Here is a 15,680-nt window from a genome sequence, read left to right as displayed (position 1 = left end):
GCAGTTAGTTTTCTGCAAACCAGATGGATCATCTCTTTTGAGTTGCATTAGTAGTCTGCTTGTCAGACATTTTAATTCCGTTCACCATTCCTCGAGAGGCATGTAGTCCTACATAGTTATGGTCATGTAGTCCACCAAAAACATTGACTCCTCCATTCTCAAATAATCTTGTACCCCTTAATCCCTTTATCTCTTCATCTCATCCACCTAAGTTTCTCACACACATCTTTCTTTCTAAACCATCCCCCAGCCCACTGTTACCCAGTTACTATCCACACACCCCTCCTACTATTCCTCTTCCCCTGTTCCTGTTAAGCATCATCTCTTCTTTACACGGTTCAAACTATCTTCTTACTTCAACAACGATCTCCACCTTCACCATTTCTTTCCCCACATGGATCATCGATCTGCCAACCCTCCCCTTTTTATTCCTTTCTCTTTATTCCTTTTCCTGCTTTCACCCCACCTCGACCCATGTATCCATAATCCTTCCCCCTCCCTCAATTCACCTACCCATCTCTTCAGTACTGCCTGCCCTCCGTTATTTTCTCAGTCCTGAAGTGGGGTTTTGGCCTGAAGCATTGACTGTCCATTTCACTGCATGGATGCTGCTTGATCCACTGAGATCCTTCAGCAGCTTGTTGCCTCAAACTTAAGTAGACTTAATTTCACAATGGGATTTGACCTTCTTCTCATGTATTGGTAGTCTCGCATAATATGACCAATATGTTCTTATTGATAAGGGCACTGCCTGTATCAGTAAAGGTTTTAATGAGGGGATAGGAGCCTGGAAGAGAATGGCCTCAAATAAGTCTCGTCATCAGACTCTCAACTTAAAGCATGGTGAAGATATCAATTTAAAGAGAACCTGTGACTTAAAACTGTTTTGTTCCTTTCAAGGAAAATTTGGACTCCCTCATCAAGAAAACAATACCATTGATTCGGGTGAGGTCGACCTGGGCAGACGGACAATACAGGAGGTGCCTCCCGGGGTCTTTTGGAGAGCTCAACTTTTTATTGATCAGCCCCAGTTCCTGAAGTTCAACATATCCCTTCCTAAGGATGCATTGATTGGTGTGTACGGCAGGAAAGGACTTCCTCCCTCACACACTCAGGTATGGCTCATCACAATATAGACCTGAATTTTGATGTGATTCTCTCTGTCTTGATCTATTACATTCCCCATCAACTTTACAGCTAAACAGCATTTTTACAAAGGCTGAATAAACTATTTCATGCCTTTGTTCCTTACCCCAATTATTTCCTGAGGTATGTCTCATCCAAAGTTGGTTTTGATGCCTTTGATATATTTGTCCATCAGAACTGTATTGAAATATAGAGAGTAATTTGCCAATGACGTGAGTGTATTGTCATGTACGTAAATACATTATACAGATGCACTGAAATTCTTACTTGCCGCAGCCAAACAGGTGCTTAAGGTAGACCAACCAATGGTAAAAATTTAAATGATCTCAAAAGACGAGATAGAAAAAGAGATAGTGAATACAAAAGGAGAAATATCAAACGGTGGCATGGATAGCGTAGCGGTAAGGGTGACAAGGTTAGCTCCACGCTATTACAGCGCCAGCGATCAGGACCAGGGTTCAAATCCCGCGCTGTCTGTCTGTCCTCCCGGTGTCTGCATGGGTTTTCCCCGGGTGCTCTGGTTTCATCCCACCATTCAAAATATGCTGGGATTTGTAGATTAATTGGGTGTAATTGGGCGTTTCGGGTCCGTGGACCAAAATGGCCTGTTGCTGAGCTGTATATCTAAATAAAATAAATAAATAAATGATCCCAGTTGCCATTAGTGCAAGAAAAAGAGGTGATATTTCAGTCCTTCAGATAAATCCATTGTTTGTCTTATGGTTATGGTCAGAATAGTACAGGACGTTTCAAGAACCTAAGGAGGTGCTGGACTTCAGGCTTCTGTACCTTCTCCTCGAAGAGGTTATGATCAGAGTGGTGTGGGCAGCCATCTTGAGGCAGCGCCTCACATGGATGGGAAATAGATCAGTGCCCGTGGAGAACTTGGCAAGGTTTCTTTCTACCTCCTTCTCCATTCCTGGGCACTGAGTTTCTGAATCATTTGCTATTTTTATTTGCTTATCTTCCATTTTCCACCAACCTCGTAGCTTAGCCCCACAATGACTGTCTCGAAAACCTGGTGCAAATGAACTGCAAACGCGAGATACAGAAGAATCGGATTCTTTCATTCATGCCTTGTACTATTCTTATCCAATCCGATCCAATCCATCCCAATAATAAGATCTCCCCGGATTTTGCTGTTTGCTATCCCATTTCAAACCTTTGTCCACTTTCATCTCTTAAGGCATTAAAGTTGTCCCTCAACCATAACTCTTCTCAAACCACGGAAATGCTATTTCCCAACTCACTCAGTCAAGCAATAACATAATTAAAAAATTCTATTAAAAAATATTCAATTAACCTTTTTTGCTCCATTGAAAATAATGCCAGTTGCACATTCCTCTTAATATATAGTTTCCCATCCCCTTGGTATCTTGGAAAGCCCACATGAGGTTCACTGGACTGGTCTGTCATGTGCTGACATCACACCGACTCCATAGCTCTGTTTATTGCTGCCATTTTGAACATCTGGGACTGCGTACTGGTGCAGACAGCAGAGCAGCAAGCTGGCTTCAGTCACCTTATCCAGTGCTGTCCACGTGCAGGTTTCTCATATTCCACACTGACAGGCGTGCCCACATCCGAAAGGTGTGCCGGTTAAATGGCCGCTATAAATTTCCTACAGTGAATTGGGTTAATTGTCACAAATACCAAAATACAGTCAGAACCTTGCTATCGGATAATTCAACTCTTTTGCAATAGTAACAAACAAGTGGTTAGAGACTTGCCATTACGGTAGCAGTGACCCAGATTCAAATCCAGCTTTGTCTTTAAGGAGTTTGTATGTTCTCCCCATGTCTGCATTGGTTTCCTTCAGGCTCTCTGGTTTCCTCCCACCCTTCAAAACATACGGGGAGGGGGGTGTTGGAGATTAATTGAGTGTCTTTGGGCAGCTTGGGATCGTGGGCCAGAAAGGCCTGTTACCTGGATGTTTAAAGTTAAACAAATAAATCAGACTCGTACTAAGCAGTATAAAATAGAAAAACAGAGCAGGGTATCGAGAAGAGCATAAAGATATCACGCAGGGAACAGAGAAAATTACAATCATAAAAGACATAAATGAGGACATCATCTTTTATGAGTTTGAGATTCATTTAAGAATCTGATAACAATAGGAAAGATACTGCCCTTGGATCTAGAGTTTATATTCTTAAGCAGATATATCTTCTGCATGATGGAAAGTGGGGAGGAGAGGTATGATAGGGGTGGGGTTGTGTCTTTAATGTTTCAATAACTCTCCCAGGACAGGAGGAGATGTGGATGGGTGATGAGAGGGGAACATTACAGCACAGTAGAGGCTCTTCAGCCCACAATGTTGTGCCAACTTACTCCACAACAATCTAATCCTTCCTACATCACACCCATAACCCTCTAACATTCTTACATCCATGTGCTTAACTCTTTTGTACCAGCCTCCACTTCCACCCTCGCCAATGCACCCCAAGCACCCACCACTCCGTGTAAATAAAAACTTGCCTCTGACATCTCCCTAAAATTTCCTCCACTCAACTTAAAGAGATGCTCTCTGGGATTTGCACTTGTCACCTTGGGGAAAAGGTACTGAATATCCATCCTGTCTAAGCCCCTCATAATCTTATATTCCTCGGTTAAGTCACTTTCGTTACTCCAAAGAGAAAAGCCCTAGCTTTTGAGATATGTTAAGAAGATGAAGCACTCCATGTTCTGGAAAGTGTGCTCCACTCCATTTCCTGAAATCTATATCCAGCTGATTTATTTTACTGACAGTGAGGGAGAAGGTTGTTATCCTGAGACCATGCTATCGGACACTTTGTTTCCTTTCCATACTTTGACTGTTGTTTGAGATTCTGCCTCTATCTGCTCTTAACCCCGTCCTTATCTATTGAACATCAAGGTTCTCTACATCTGTTCATCTTGCCTTTAATTGTAACAAGACATACAAACTCTGTACTCCCAAAATGTTGCTTTGAAGGCTTCCCACTTCTGAAGCACACCTCTGCCAGAAAACAGCCTGCCCCAGTCCATACTTGCCAACTCCTTTCTCATGCCATTAAAATGGGTCTTTCTCCAATTGAAGCTGACGCGAGTAGGGGCAAAATAATTGGAATGGAGTAAGATCAGTGTAAATGGGCGCTTGGTGGAAAGCACAGATTCTGGGCCGAAGGGACTGCATCCATGCTTTCTGACTCAATGACCATGACTATTTTAAACTATTAAATTCTGCTGGCTATCCATTTATGAAGGTTATGGTGGTGTGTGGTGGGACACAGAGAAACAAAGGTGAATCCGACCAGATGAAATTGCGGCTGGTTCCCAGAACTCCACTTCCGTCACCACTAACAAAGGTGTTGCCTCACTCCCTTCTATCCCGACCCACTTCATCCACCAGCCCTTTCATTCCTGACTTTTAAAGCTTTTGCAACCTTTCCAAACTCCGCTTGACAACACTATACTTCCTTGCTTAATTAGAGGATCGTGTTTTGTCAGTTGTGCGAACTTGCTTCTTTGCTTTGTTTATTAATGCACAGTGAAATGCCATCACACAAGAAGCTCTCAGAAGATTGCCCTCCTATTTTTCCCCTTGTCACACACCGACACTGAAAGGTTTGATTCTGCTCTCATTGGTATTCATGCTTGCTTTATTTGGAGATATTTGTTTTTCATTCTCGCGATTATATTCGCAAAAATTGACCAGTCTGAATTGATTGAAATTCTCTCACATGTTCAGAGTATTATTGTGTAGACTCCATAAAAGCTCCACTTTGGATTTCTGCAGAGTATTTGTTTCACAGACAATAAATAAACCTTTGAGAACTGCCAGGTTGGTTTTGCATCAACTTGATGCAGCAATAAAAGATTGTTTTCTTTGTTTCTTTGATGAGAAGTCGCTTGGCTTTATTCTCATTTTATTAATCAGCATTGCGGTCAGATCCTAATAAATACATAATGAATTCTGCATGTTTTCAAGCTTGAGTCAAAATCATATAGAGCAGAAAATGCGTATTTTTAACATGAAACAGCGCAGTATGGGCTCTACAACCCACGGTGTTGCGGTGACCTAATAACCTACTCTAACAGCTGCATAGAATTTCCCAACTGCAGATCATACAAAGATAGGCAAAGGGACAGGTAGTGAGGAGGAAACAAAGAGGCTGCTGAGAGACTTAGACTGGGAGAATCAGCAAGAAGTGGTAAATGAGATGCAATGTGGAAAATTGCCTGTGGTAGAAGGAAAAAAAAGGGCAGGCTATTATTTAATGGGGAGAAAATTCAAAATTTGGAGGTGCAAAGAGACTTGGGAGTCATCGTGCAGGATTACCTAAAGCAGGGGTGGGCCACCTATGGCATATGCGCCAAAAAGTGGTGCATTTGCAAATTAGAAGTGGCGCTTTGAAGGAAGCATGGTAAGTGTAGAAGAAGGAATATTAGCATAGTCGGAATCTGATTCTTCCCCCCCTCCCCTCCCCCCCACCACGGTCAGCACCACCAATCCCCCCCCTTCCAAAATGACAGTGGAAACTCTCTGCTTTCCTCTCCACTCTGTTCACCTTTCCTCATCCTCCCATTGGCTTTCAACTTATTAAAAGGCCAAAGCCAAATGCAACATGGCAGCCACCAAGCCTCGCTCTTGCGAGACCTCCTTGTCACCGTTTATTTTGGTGCATGGAATGTAAAAGGTCGGCCTCTCCAGATCTAAAGGTTAACCTCCAGGTTGAGTCAGTGGTGAAGAAGGCGAGTACAATGTTGGCATTCATATCTAGAGGAATAGGATATAAGAGCAGGAATGTGATGTTGAGTCTCTATAAGGTACTGGTGAGGCCTCACTTGGAGTATGAGGTACATTTTTAGACGCCTTACTTAAGAAAGGATGTGCTGGTTTTGGAGAAGGTTCAGAGAGGATTCACAAGATTCAGTCCTGGAATGAAATGATTAGCTTATGAGGAACATTTGACAGCTCTTGTATTGAACCTCTGAGAGTTCAGAAGAATGAGGGGGGGAACCTCATGAAAGCATTTTGAATGTTGAAAGGCCTGGACAGAGTTGCTGTGGCAAAGTTGTTCCCATGGCAGGCAAGTCTTGGACAAGAGGGCACAACTTCAGGATTGAAGGGCACCTATTTAAAATAGAGATGTGGTGGAATTTATTTAGCCAGATTGTGGTGAGTGCCTGGAATTTGCTACCACAGACGGCTGTGGAACCAAGTTATTGGATGTATTTAAGTCAGAGATTGATAGGTATCAGAATAGTCTAGGTATCAAAGGTTATGGGGAAAAGGCAGAGGAGTGGGGCTGCGTGTCCCCTCCTCCTTCACCATGGTCTGGGGCCCCATACAGGCTTTTCAAGTCACTTGTACATCCAGAGGACTTATTTACTGCATCTGGTGCACCCTTTGTGGCATTCTCTACATCAGAGAGACCGGTCACAGATTAGGATATCGCTTCGCTCAGCACCTCCTCTCTGTTCGTAACCACAGCAGACCTCCCAGTGGCCAACCGTTTCAATTCTGAGACATACTTCCGTGCTCACATGTCTGTCCATGGCCTTATGTACTATCCCACCCAGACCACCCGTAGATTGGAGGAAGAACACCTTATATCCATCTGGGCACTCTCCAGCCAGATAATATTAGCATTGCCTTTAATGCTCACCTTTTCTTTCCCCTCCCCTTTCCTGTCTTTCCAGTTCTTCCACCCACCCAGCCATCCCTCCTCCCCCTTATTGCTGCTGTCCCCTCCTTCCTTTTCCCACCGATCATTTCCTGCCTTTGTCACCCCGCTTTCCCCAACTCTTTTGTTCGGACGCCTGCCGGCATTTTCTCTTACTTTGATAAAGGGCTGAAGCCCAAAACACCTCTGTCTTTGCTACATAAAGGACCCTGATTGACCTGCTGAGTTTCTCCAGCATTTTGTGTTTTTACTTCAGCCACGGTGTCTACGGATGTTTATGATTTACTTAATGAGTAGAAACCTTTGCCATATTGTGGTATCTCCAATGTTCCCTTCCAGCTGTATAGAACCTCAATGTTCCACCCTCACCAGTCTCTGTCAACATATATATTTTGCTCCAATTCCAACAAACCTCCAGTTTAAACCACATGATCCTTGGGCTACTGAATATGAGTTACATACCCCTAAGCTAAAGCCAAAAGCAACCCACAAATTTTCGATTGTCTCACTTAATTCAGTCAGGAAACACGAATACATCAATCAGCTCTGCCATTTTCCTGTCACCGGGGATTGCTTTAAGCTTTGTTAAATAAATTAGGTCAATCTAGCTGGTAATGAAGGCCGATACAAGGAGAATCAATAGCCACCTGAAATGACTACATTCCACTTTTGAAAACGTTGGTTTGAATGTAAGTTGCAGATCAATATCTCTCTTTGTTCAGAGTAAAAGGAGCAACACAAACTAACGAGAACTTACCTAAATTCTTAATGAGAATCCATGCTGACCACTTGTACCACATGATATGATTGTATCTGTTTTTATTGGAGCCAGTTCAATACATTCCTCAATGATATAAAGGTCACACTTGCAGCATGTATCAGCATGCATTTTATTTGTTCAAGTAGCTGGTCTATCACAGTCACCTTAAGAAATATAGCTTAATCTATGCTGTTCTCAAAACCTTAGTTTCCCACTTTGAAATCTGAACACATAAATAACTTGAATTTATTTCACAATGCCAAAGCAAATCTTTCTAAATTATCTTCTTCTCCATTCCTCAACACTAACCTCTGCTGGGTTATGGATGCATGGGCAAATAAGTCCACTGCCCACTTACTTGCCCAAGGGACCCAACTTCATGTGTGAGCTAGGTGTAAAACAGGAAAGTTTGGAGACACTGATTGAAGTAAAAACTCCATGCTGGAGAAACTCAGCAGGTCTAATATTGTACTTTAATGTTGCAAAGGTAAAGAGATATAACTAATGTTTTGGGCTTCAGCCCTTCATCAAGGTAGGCCCAAGATGTAGGCAGGCACCTAAACAAAATGTCAGAGGGGGAGAGGCACGGTCCCAGAGGCAGGAGGTAATAGGTGGATCAGGGAGAGAGGGCACAGCAGCAAAGAAGAGGAGGAGGGGGATTGCTCTGGGAATGGAGAGGGGAGGGGGGGGCGACAACCTGAAGAAAAGAAGACATGCGAAGAACAGGGGGAATAGGCTAGCAGAAACCAGAGAGGTCGATGTTGATGTCATCCGGTTGGAGAGTGCCCAGAAGGAAAATTAGGTTTTGCTCCTCTAATTCATGTGTGAGCTTATATTATAAATAACAAATATGCAATTTGTGTATTGGGACTGACAGATCGCACAATTTTAACAAGAAAGAAATGGTGACGTTGGGAATAATTAACTGAAGAGCCATAGCCCATTTTGACAAGCACCAGTTAAAACAACTGCTTAGAAACAATAATTGAAGATGTATGCTGAGAAATTCAACCCTGAGGGGTTAAGTAAGGACATTCAAAGTTCATTCCATTGCCTTCAGTTGAATGAATTTCAGATGCAGGGAACAAATGCCTCAAAATAGAATTTTTAACACTACTAACTGAGTATCAGTGGCAACTCAAGTCAAGTTTATTATCATCTGATTGCACAAGTACAACCTGATGAAACAGCGTTCTTTGGTCTTTGGTGCAAACACACAGACAATCAACCAGACATAACATGCGTACAAATAAACAATTCATGTACAGGACAAGTATTCATTTACACACATAAATAAATATTGTTTTGTAAAGATGAGAGACCCGGTTAGTTAGTATGAGCAGTTTCTACGGTTGTTCAGCACACTCACTGCCTGTGTGAAGAAGCTGCTTCTCAGCCTGGTGCTGTTGACCTGATAATCCTGCATTACTTTCCCAATAGGAGTAGCAGAAGGATGCTGTATGTGGGATGGAAGGGGACCTCAATGATTTTGAACACCCCATTGAGACAACGATCCCAGTAGATCCTCTCTGCCCCTCTTATGGTCCTGTGGATTGAATTCCAATCCATTTCTCTGTAGCAATCATACCACTCAATGATGCAGCCAGATAGAGTTCCAGTAGAAGGTTGGCATGATAGTGGTGGGTAGCCTTGCCTGCTTCAGTTTTCTCAGGATGTACAGTTGCTGTTGTGCCTTCCTGACAACTGAAGAGATCTGGTGAAAGAAAGGTGGAATTTTGAAATGCATCATTTAATTAGATGAGATAGAACAAGCTGGAGCTTATTTCTCTGGAAGTGAGGTTGGTGCTGAACAGCCAAATAAGATTAGACGAGATTTGCTGGGTAGAATATATTTTGTTTTATCGGAAGCCCCAAGTTATAATTTTAAGATGGTTGGGAAAATATCCATTCAGTTGATCAGGAGAAGCATGATTGAGCAAGTCATTAAATCAGGGAACTGCTGCACGTAGTTAAGACAGAGAGCACATCTGGACTTACAAGTTCACAAAGGAAGAAAGAATAAAATAAGTTGCTTAATTTGGTGAGATGGGTGCAGGAAGTGGCACGTACATTGCTGGGACTGTTTGACCCCCCAATAGTCTGTGTTGCAAGTTCTATACAAGCAAGCGTTGCCAGTATGACTCTAAATTTGTCGAATACGAGGTTTTTTTTTAATAAAGAAGCTTTCTGAAAACCAAATCAATGGGATCAATGTAAATTTACACTTGGATTTTTTTTTAAATGTTCAGTAAGGTGACTTGTAATACATTGGAAAATTTCAGGATGATGGCATGCAGAACAGATGCAGAATTGATTCGTGAGTGGAAATCTACTTTTTTGAGAGAAAATAGGGCCTGGATCCACAAGAGTCCTGTATCTGAAGAGAGATATGTCCCATATCACAAATGTCTATCTTCTTATAAATCCAATGCACAGGGACTTGGATGGAAGTCCCATGGGGTACAGCAAGTCAATTAGTTTTGTCAGCAATAATGTTTATCCTGATGGTTGGGAGGAGTGCTATGGAGATTATAACTGAAGGCTCAGTTAAAGACACAGCACCCATATAGCCTGCTTAGTCCCTGGGTCAAAGTTGGCTCTTAAGCGGGATTTTTGCTTACACTTTGTAGTTTTGTTTCTTTTTAAAGAGCAGTTATAGGCTGTATCATTCTTTGAATCATCATCTTTGCCTCAATTTTGCTTTTTTTTAAGAGAAAGGCACATATGGATGAACTTGAGTGATTCCCAGATAAACTTAGTCTAACGAAAGACATTTTCTTTGGGTGGAAGGAGGGACAACATGTCCTTGTTCCATATTAAATAACAGGCTTGAAGGACAGAGTGCCTGACCCCTGCTCCTATTCTCTAACATTCCTTTGTAAAGTCAAGTCAAGTTCATTGTCATCTGATTACACAAGTGCAACCTGACGAAACAGCGTTCCTGGTCCTCAGTCCAAAACATGCAGGCACACAACCACACATAACACAATACATATGCAGAACAAGTATTTCATCGATACAAATAAAGAAATAGATGTACATATGAGAGTCTCAAAAGGTTAGTGCAAACTGTTCCTTTGGTCGTTCAGCCTTCTCTCTGCCTGTGGGAAGAAGCTGTTCCTCAGCCTGGTGGGGCTGGCTCTAATACTCCCGTATCTCTTCACCAATGGGAGCAGCTGAAAGATGAGGTGCGCTGGGTGGAAGAGGTGCTCAATGATTTTGCGCACCCTCTTCAGACAATGATCCTGGTAGATCACATCTTTGGGTGGGGGCGGGAAGGTGGAGGGAGATTCCGGTGATCCTCTCTGCCATTTCTTCTGGTCCTGTGGATTGACTTCTGATTCATTTCTATGCAGCAACCACACCACACTGCCATGCAGCTGGCCAAGGCACTCTGGATAGAGCTCCTATAGAAGGTTAAAATGATGGTGGTTGGTAGCCTAGTTTGTTCATGAGGATAGTGGGATGCATTTACTCTCTGATTTTGAAAATATTGATATTTGATTTTGGAAAAAAAACATTTACTCAGCTTACATTTATCTTTTGAGAAATTGTCTGACATTTAGTCTTTAGAGTTAAATGACCAGATTTCAGGTGTGCTTTTCTGACCTGAGGTCTGTGGCCAGTGGTGTTCCATAAGGTTCAGTGCTCGGAACTCTGTTATTATATAAGTGATTTATGTGAAAATGTCGATGATCTAATGAGTAAATTTTCAGATGGCGTGATCATTGATGGAAGTTTGGACAATAAAGAAAAGATGCAGCAAATTATGGATTAGTTGAAAATTTTTGCAGGGACATGGCAGGTAGACAAGTGTGAGGTGATGAATTTTGGGAGTTTAATTGCAAGAGGAAAGTATAAAGTAAATGGTGAGACCTGTTAGAACATTGATTTGCAGAGGGATCTCAGGGTGCAAGTCCATAGCTCCTTGAATGTAGGAAGATCATTAAATAAGGCATAAAGCATGCCTGTCTTCATTGGTCAAAGGCTTGAATATAGAATTTGGCAAGTGGTGTTGCAGCATGTTCTTTTCTTTGGCTTGGCTTCGCGGATGAAGATTTATGGAGGGGGTAAAAGTCCACGTCAGTTGCAGGCTCGTTTGTGGCTGACAAGTCCGATGCGGGACAGGCAGACACGGTTGCAGCAGCTGCAGGGGAAAATTGGTTGGTTGGGGTTGGGTGTTGGGCTTTTCCTCCTTTGCCTTTTGTCAGTGAGGTGGGCTCTGCGGTCTTCTTCAAAGGAGGTTGCTGCCCGCCAAACTGTGAGGCGCCAAGATGCACGGTTTGAGGCGATATCAGCCCACTGGCGGTGGTCAATGTGGCAGGCACCAAGAGATTTCTTTAGGCAGTCCTTGTACCTTTTCTTTGGTGCACCTCTGTCACGGTGGCCAGTGGAGAACTCGCCATATAACACGATCTTGGGAAGGCGATGGTCCTCCATTCTGGAGACGTGACCCACCCAGCGCAGCTGGATCTTCAGCAGCGTGGACTCGATGCTGTCGACCTCTGCCATCTCGAGTACTTCGACGTTAGGGATGAAAGCGCTCCAATGGATGTTGAGGATGGAGCGGAGACAACGCTGGTGGAAGCGTTCTAGGAGCCGCAGGTGATGCCGGTAGAGGACCCATGATTCGGAGCCGAACAGGAGTGTGGGTATGACAACGGCTCTGTATACGCTTATCTTTGTGAGGTTTTTCAGTTGGTTGTTTTTCCAGACTCTTTTGTGTAGTCTTCCAAAGGCGCTATTTGCCTTGGCGAGTCTGTTGTCTATCTCATTGTCGATCCTTGCATCTGATGAAATGGTGCAGCCGAGATAGGTAAACTGGTTGACCATTTTGAGTTTTGTGTGCCCAATGGAGATGTGGGGGGGCTGGTAGTCATGGTGGGGAGCTGGCTGATGGAGGACCTCAGTTTTCTTCAGGCTGACTTCCAGGCCAAACACTTTGGCAGTTTCCGCAAAGCAGGACGTCAAGCGCTGAAGAGCTGGCTCTGAATGGGCAACTAAAGCGGCATCGTCTGCAAAGAGTAGTTCACGGACAAGTTGCTCTTGTGTCTTCGTGTGAGCTTGCAGGCGCCTCAGATTGAAGAGACTGCCATCCGTGCGGTACCGGATGTAAACAGCGTCTTCATTGTTGGGGTCTTTCATGGCTTGGTTCAGCATCATGCTGAAGAAGATTGAAAAGAGGGTTGGTGCGAGAACACAGCCTTGCTTCACGCCATTGTTAATGGAGAAGGGTTCAGAGAGCTCATTGCTGTATCTGACCCGACCTTGTTGGTTTTCGTGCAGTTGGATAACCATGTTGAGGAACCTGGGGGGCATCCGAGGCGCTCTAGTATTTGCCAAAGCCCTTTCCTGCTCACGGTGTCGAAGGCTTTGGTGAGGTCAACAAAGGTGATGTAGAGTCCTTTGTTTTGTTCTCTGCACTTTTCTTCAAGGTGGGAAGGATGTGAAGGTTTTGGAGGTGTTCACTACGTGGCTTGATTGTTTCCTCTGAACAAATGGATTGTTTTCTCTGCATTGTCCATGGCTGAGAGGAAACTTGAAAAAATATGGAACATGATAAGAGTCATAAATTAGGCAGATAATCAGGGTATTTTAACCAGAGTGGAAATGTGCAATAGAGGCAAGAATATTCTTTTTTTTTTAATTTTAACGATACGGCAAGGTAGAAGGCCTTTCCACCCTGTGAAAACGTTGCTGCCCAATTACACCCAATTTACCTACTAAGCCAAAACATATTTGAGGAGGGGAGGAAACAGGAGTACCAGGGGGGTCATGGGGAGACATACAAACTCCTTACCAACAACGCCAGATTCAAATTCGGGTCACTAGCACTGTACTAGCATTGCACAAACCACTAAGGTCAGAGTGAGAATGTTTAAAAATATGTGCAAGGTAAGTTTTTTCTTTCACAGAGTGGTAGATGCTTGTAAAGTGCAAGTGGAGAGGGTGATAGAATAGCAATGTTTAAGAGGCATTTAGACAAGTACATGAACAAGCAGGGAGTGGAGGGATAGGGACCACATGCAAGTAGACGGGATTAGTATAGATTGGCACCATGATCAGTGCAGGTCAAAGGCCTGCTCCTGTGCTGTAATGTTCATGTTTAACTGCCCTGATGGACTGAAGGTCTTATTTCCATGTGGAACTAAAATACAGTGTCCCTTTGTAATATGCAATTAGAATTTGTCTTCTTATATTAGATGTTTTCAAATCTGAAGTTTCCTCTGCAAGGCCCATTATTGGGAAACAAATGTATCTGAATCACTGAATGAAAATGAAGTGTTGTTCTTGAAATCTGAAATGAAAACAGAAGATACTGTGTTGTCTGATCTTTTGATTGTTCCTTATCATTCTCCATTTCTGTGTTCTGATCAATGTTATATTAACAAATTGAAGGGTGGAGTCTGACAGAAAAGGTAAGGCTGAGCAAGCTTTCTAGGTTGTGCTGGCTGCAGGGTCAGTGTCGTTGGTGGGGGGGGAGAGGCATCTGCAGTCCGAGCCCCCCCCTCCAAAATGAGTTATTGAGCCCCCACGCAGGCCAGATTCAGTGAGCACAGCTCACAGTGAACAGCAGTTTGTCCCCACCCCTCCAATGCGGTTACACTAATGCCCCCCGAATAGATTTGTTCTAATGCCGACTCTGGCTGGCTGGGAACATGCAAAGGGAAGTTCATGCCTTGCACTTTACAGCTGAGTGGAAGATCAAACTTACCTGCCCCTCCTCTTCTGGACCACAATCAACAAGAATGTCCACCAGAAAGCTGAGTAATGAAAGTTAACTATTATCAACCTAGATGCACCTCACACTTTTGCCAGAAATTAAGTTCTTCAATAAGAGAAACCTGAGGGGAAAAAAATGCCCAGCCAAAGAAACAACAGCTAAATCCCTACAGGTGTCAATCCAATTTGACTGATTCCTTTTTGATTGATGCTGATATGCTACTTGACGTGCTTGATAACAAGTCTTCTCATCTGTCACATCATGCCTGCTTTTGGCACGTTAGGTTTGCTTCTCGGTAGTTTTCTCAATTCCTGGGATGTGACCTAATAAAAGATCAGTATGAAATATTACTCCATTTCTATTCCAATCTTATTTGGAGCCCAGGAGCTCTTGTACAAATTGAATCCTTTTTTTTCCTATTTCAGTCAACGTTGAGCACTTTGTAAAAGTTGTATTTCTTATCGTAAAGGAGAATTTATATGCAGATTTTATATAATAAATTGCTACATTTGATAACCATATGAACAACGTTTTGCTGAAGTTATTGGTTGTAATTCCAAATGTGCAACTAGAAAAAAAATCTGTAATATAGAATCAGAAATCAGTATGACACAAAGAGGGCAATTTAGACAATTGAACTTCTGCCATTTCGTGCAATGACTAATCAGTCAATCTTTGCCCTTTTCCATGCAGTTTTTTTCCTCAAAATATTTATCCAGCTCTCATTTAAAGGCTACACTGTTACCAACTCTACTCAGTAATAGAGTCTTAAACTTGTCAAGTTGTGGATTGCAAATCATCTTATTGCCTTTAATATTACTTTATTGCATAAAACAAAGCTCTTCCTCTGTCCTTTGCCAAATTTGTGTTCTTTGGTTATTAATCCTTATGGCGAGCTCTCCACTGGCCACCGTGACAGAGGTGCACCAAAGAAGAGGTACAAGGACTGCCTAAAGAAATCTCTTGGTGCCTGCCACATTGACCACCGCTGATATCGCCTCCAACCGTTCATCTTGGCGCCTCACAGTTCGGCGGCCAGCAACCTCCTTTGAAGAAGACCGCAGAGCCCACCTCACTGACACCAACACCCAACCCCAACCCACCAATTTTCCCTTGCAGCCGCTGCAACCGGGTCTGCCTGTCCCGCATCGGACTTGTCAGCCACCAACGAGCCTGCAGCTGACGTGGACATTTACCCCTCTGTAAATCTTCGTCCGCGAAGCCAAGCCAAAGAGAAGAGATTTTCTCCTTATTTGTCTATGACCCTGTTGGGAAAGCTTCTTGCCCCTTTTTACAAATGGTTTCGAAGGATGTTAGCCAAACATGGGCAAAGGGGACTAGCTTAGATGGCCAAGTGTACAACTTGGCCAGCAAGAATGAATTGGGCAAACATCCTATTTCT

The 15,680-nt window shown here is 43.2% G+C and overlaps 1 protein-coding gene across 17 annotated transcripts in view; it reads left to right on the top strand.

Annotated features, from left to right (window-relative positions):
• LOC138764513 (teneurin-3) overlaps positions 1-15,680 on the top strand; it is a 4,541,667-nt gene that overhangs the window by 4,356,856 nt on the left and 169,131 nt on the right. For all 17 annotated transcript variants that reach the window (XM_069940598.1, XM_069940580.1, XM_069940589.1 and 14 more), the window contains one exon: positions 901-1,115. In XM_069940598.1, coding sequence (XP_069796699.1) covers positions 901-1,115 — 215 coding nt within the window. The remainder of the gene's footprint in view (positions 1-900; positions 1,116-15,680) is intronic.

The sequence above is a fragment of the Narcine bancroftii genome, chromosome 1, assembly GCF_036971445.1.
Source record: "Narcine bancroftii isolate sNarBan1 chromosome 1, sNarBan1.hap1, whole genome shotgun sequence".
Taxonomy (NCBI): domain Eukaryota; kingdom Metazoa; phylum Chordata; class Chondrichthyes; order Torpediniformes; family Narcinidae; genus Narcine; species Narcine bancroftii.
This window is presented reverse-complemented; position numbering and strand designations above follow the sequence as displayed.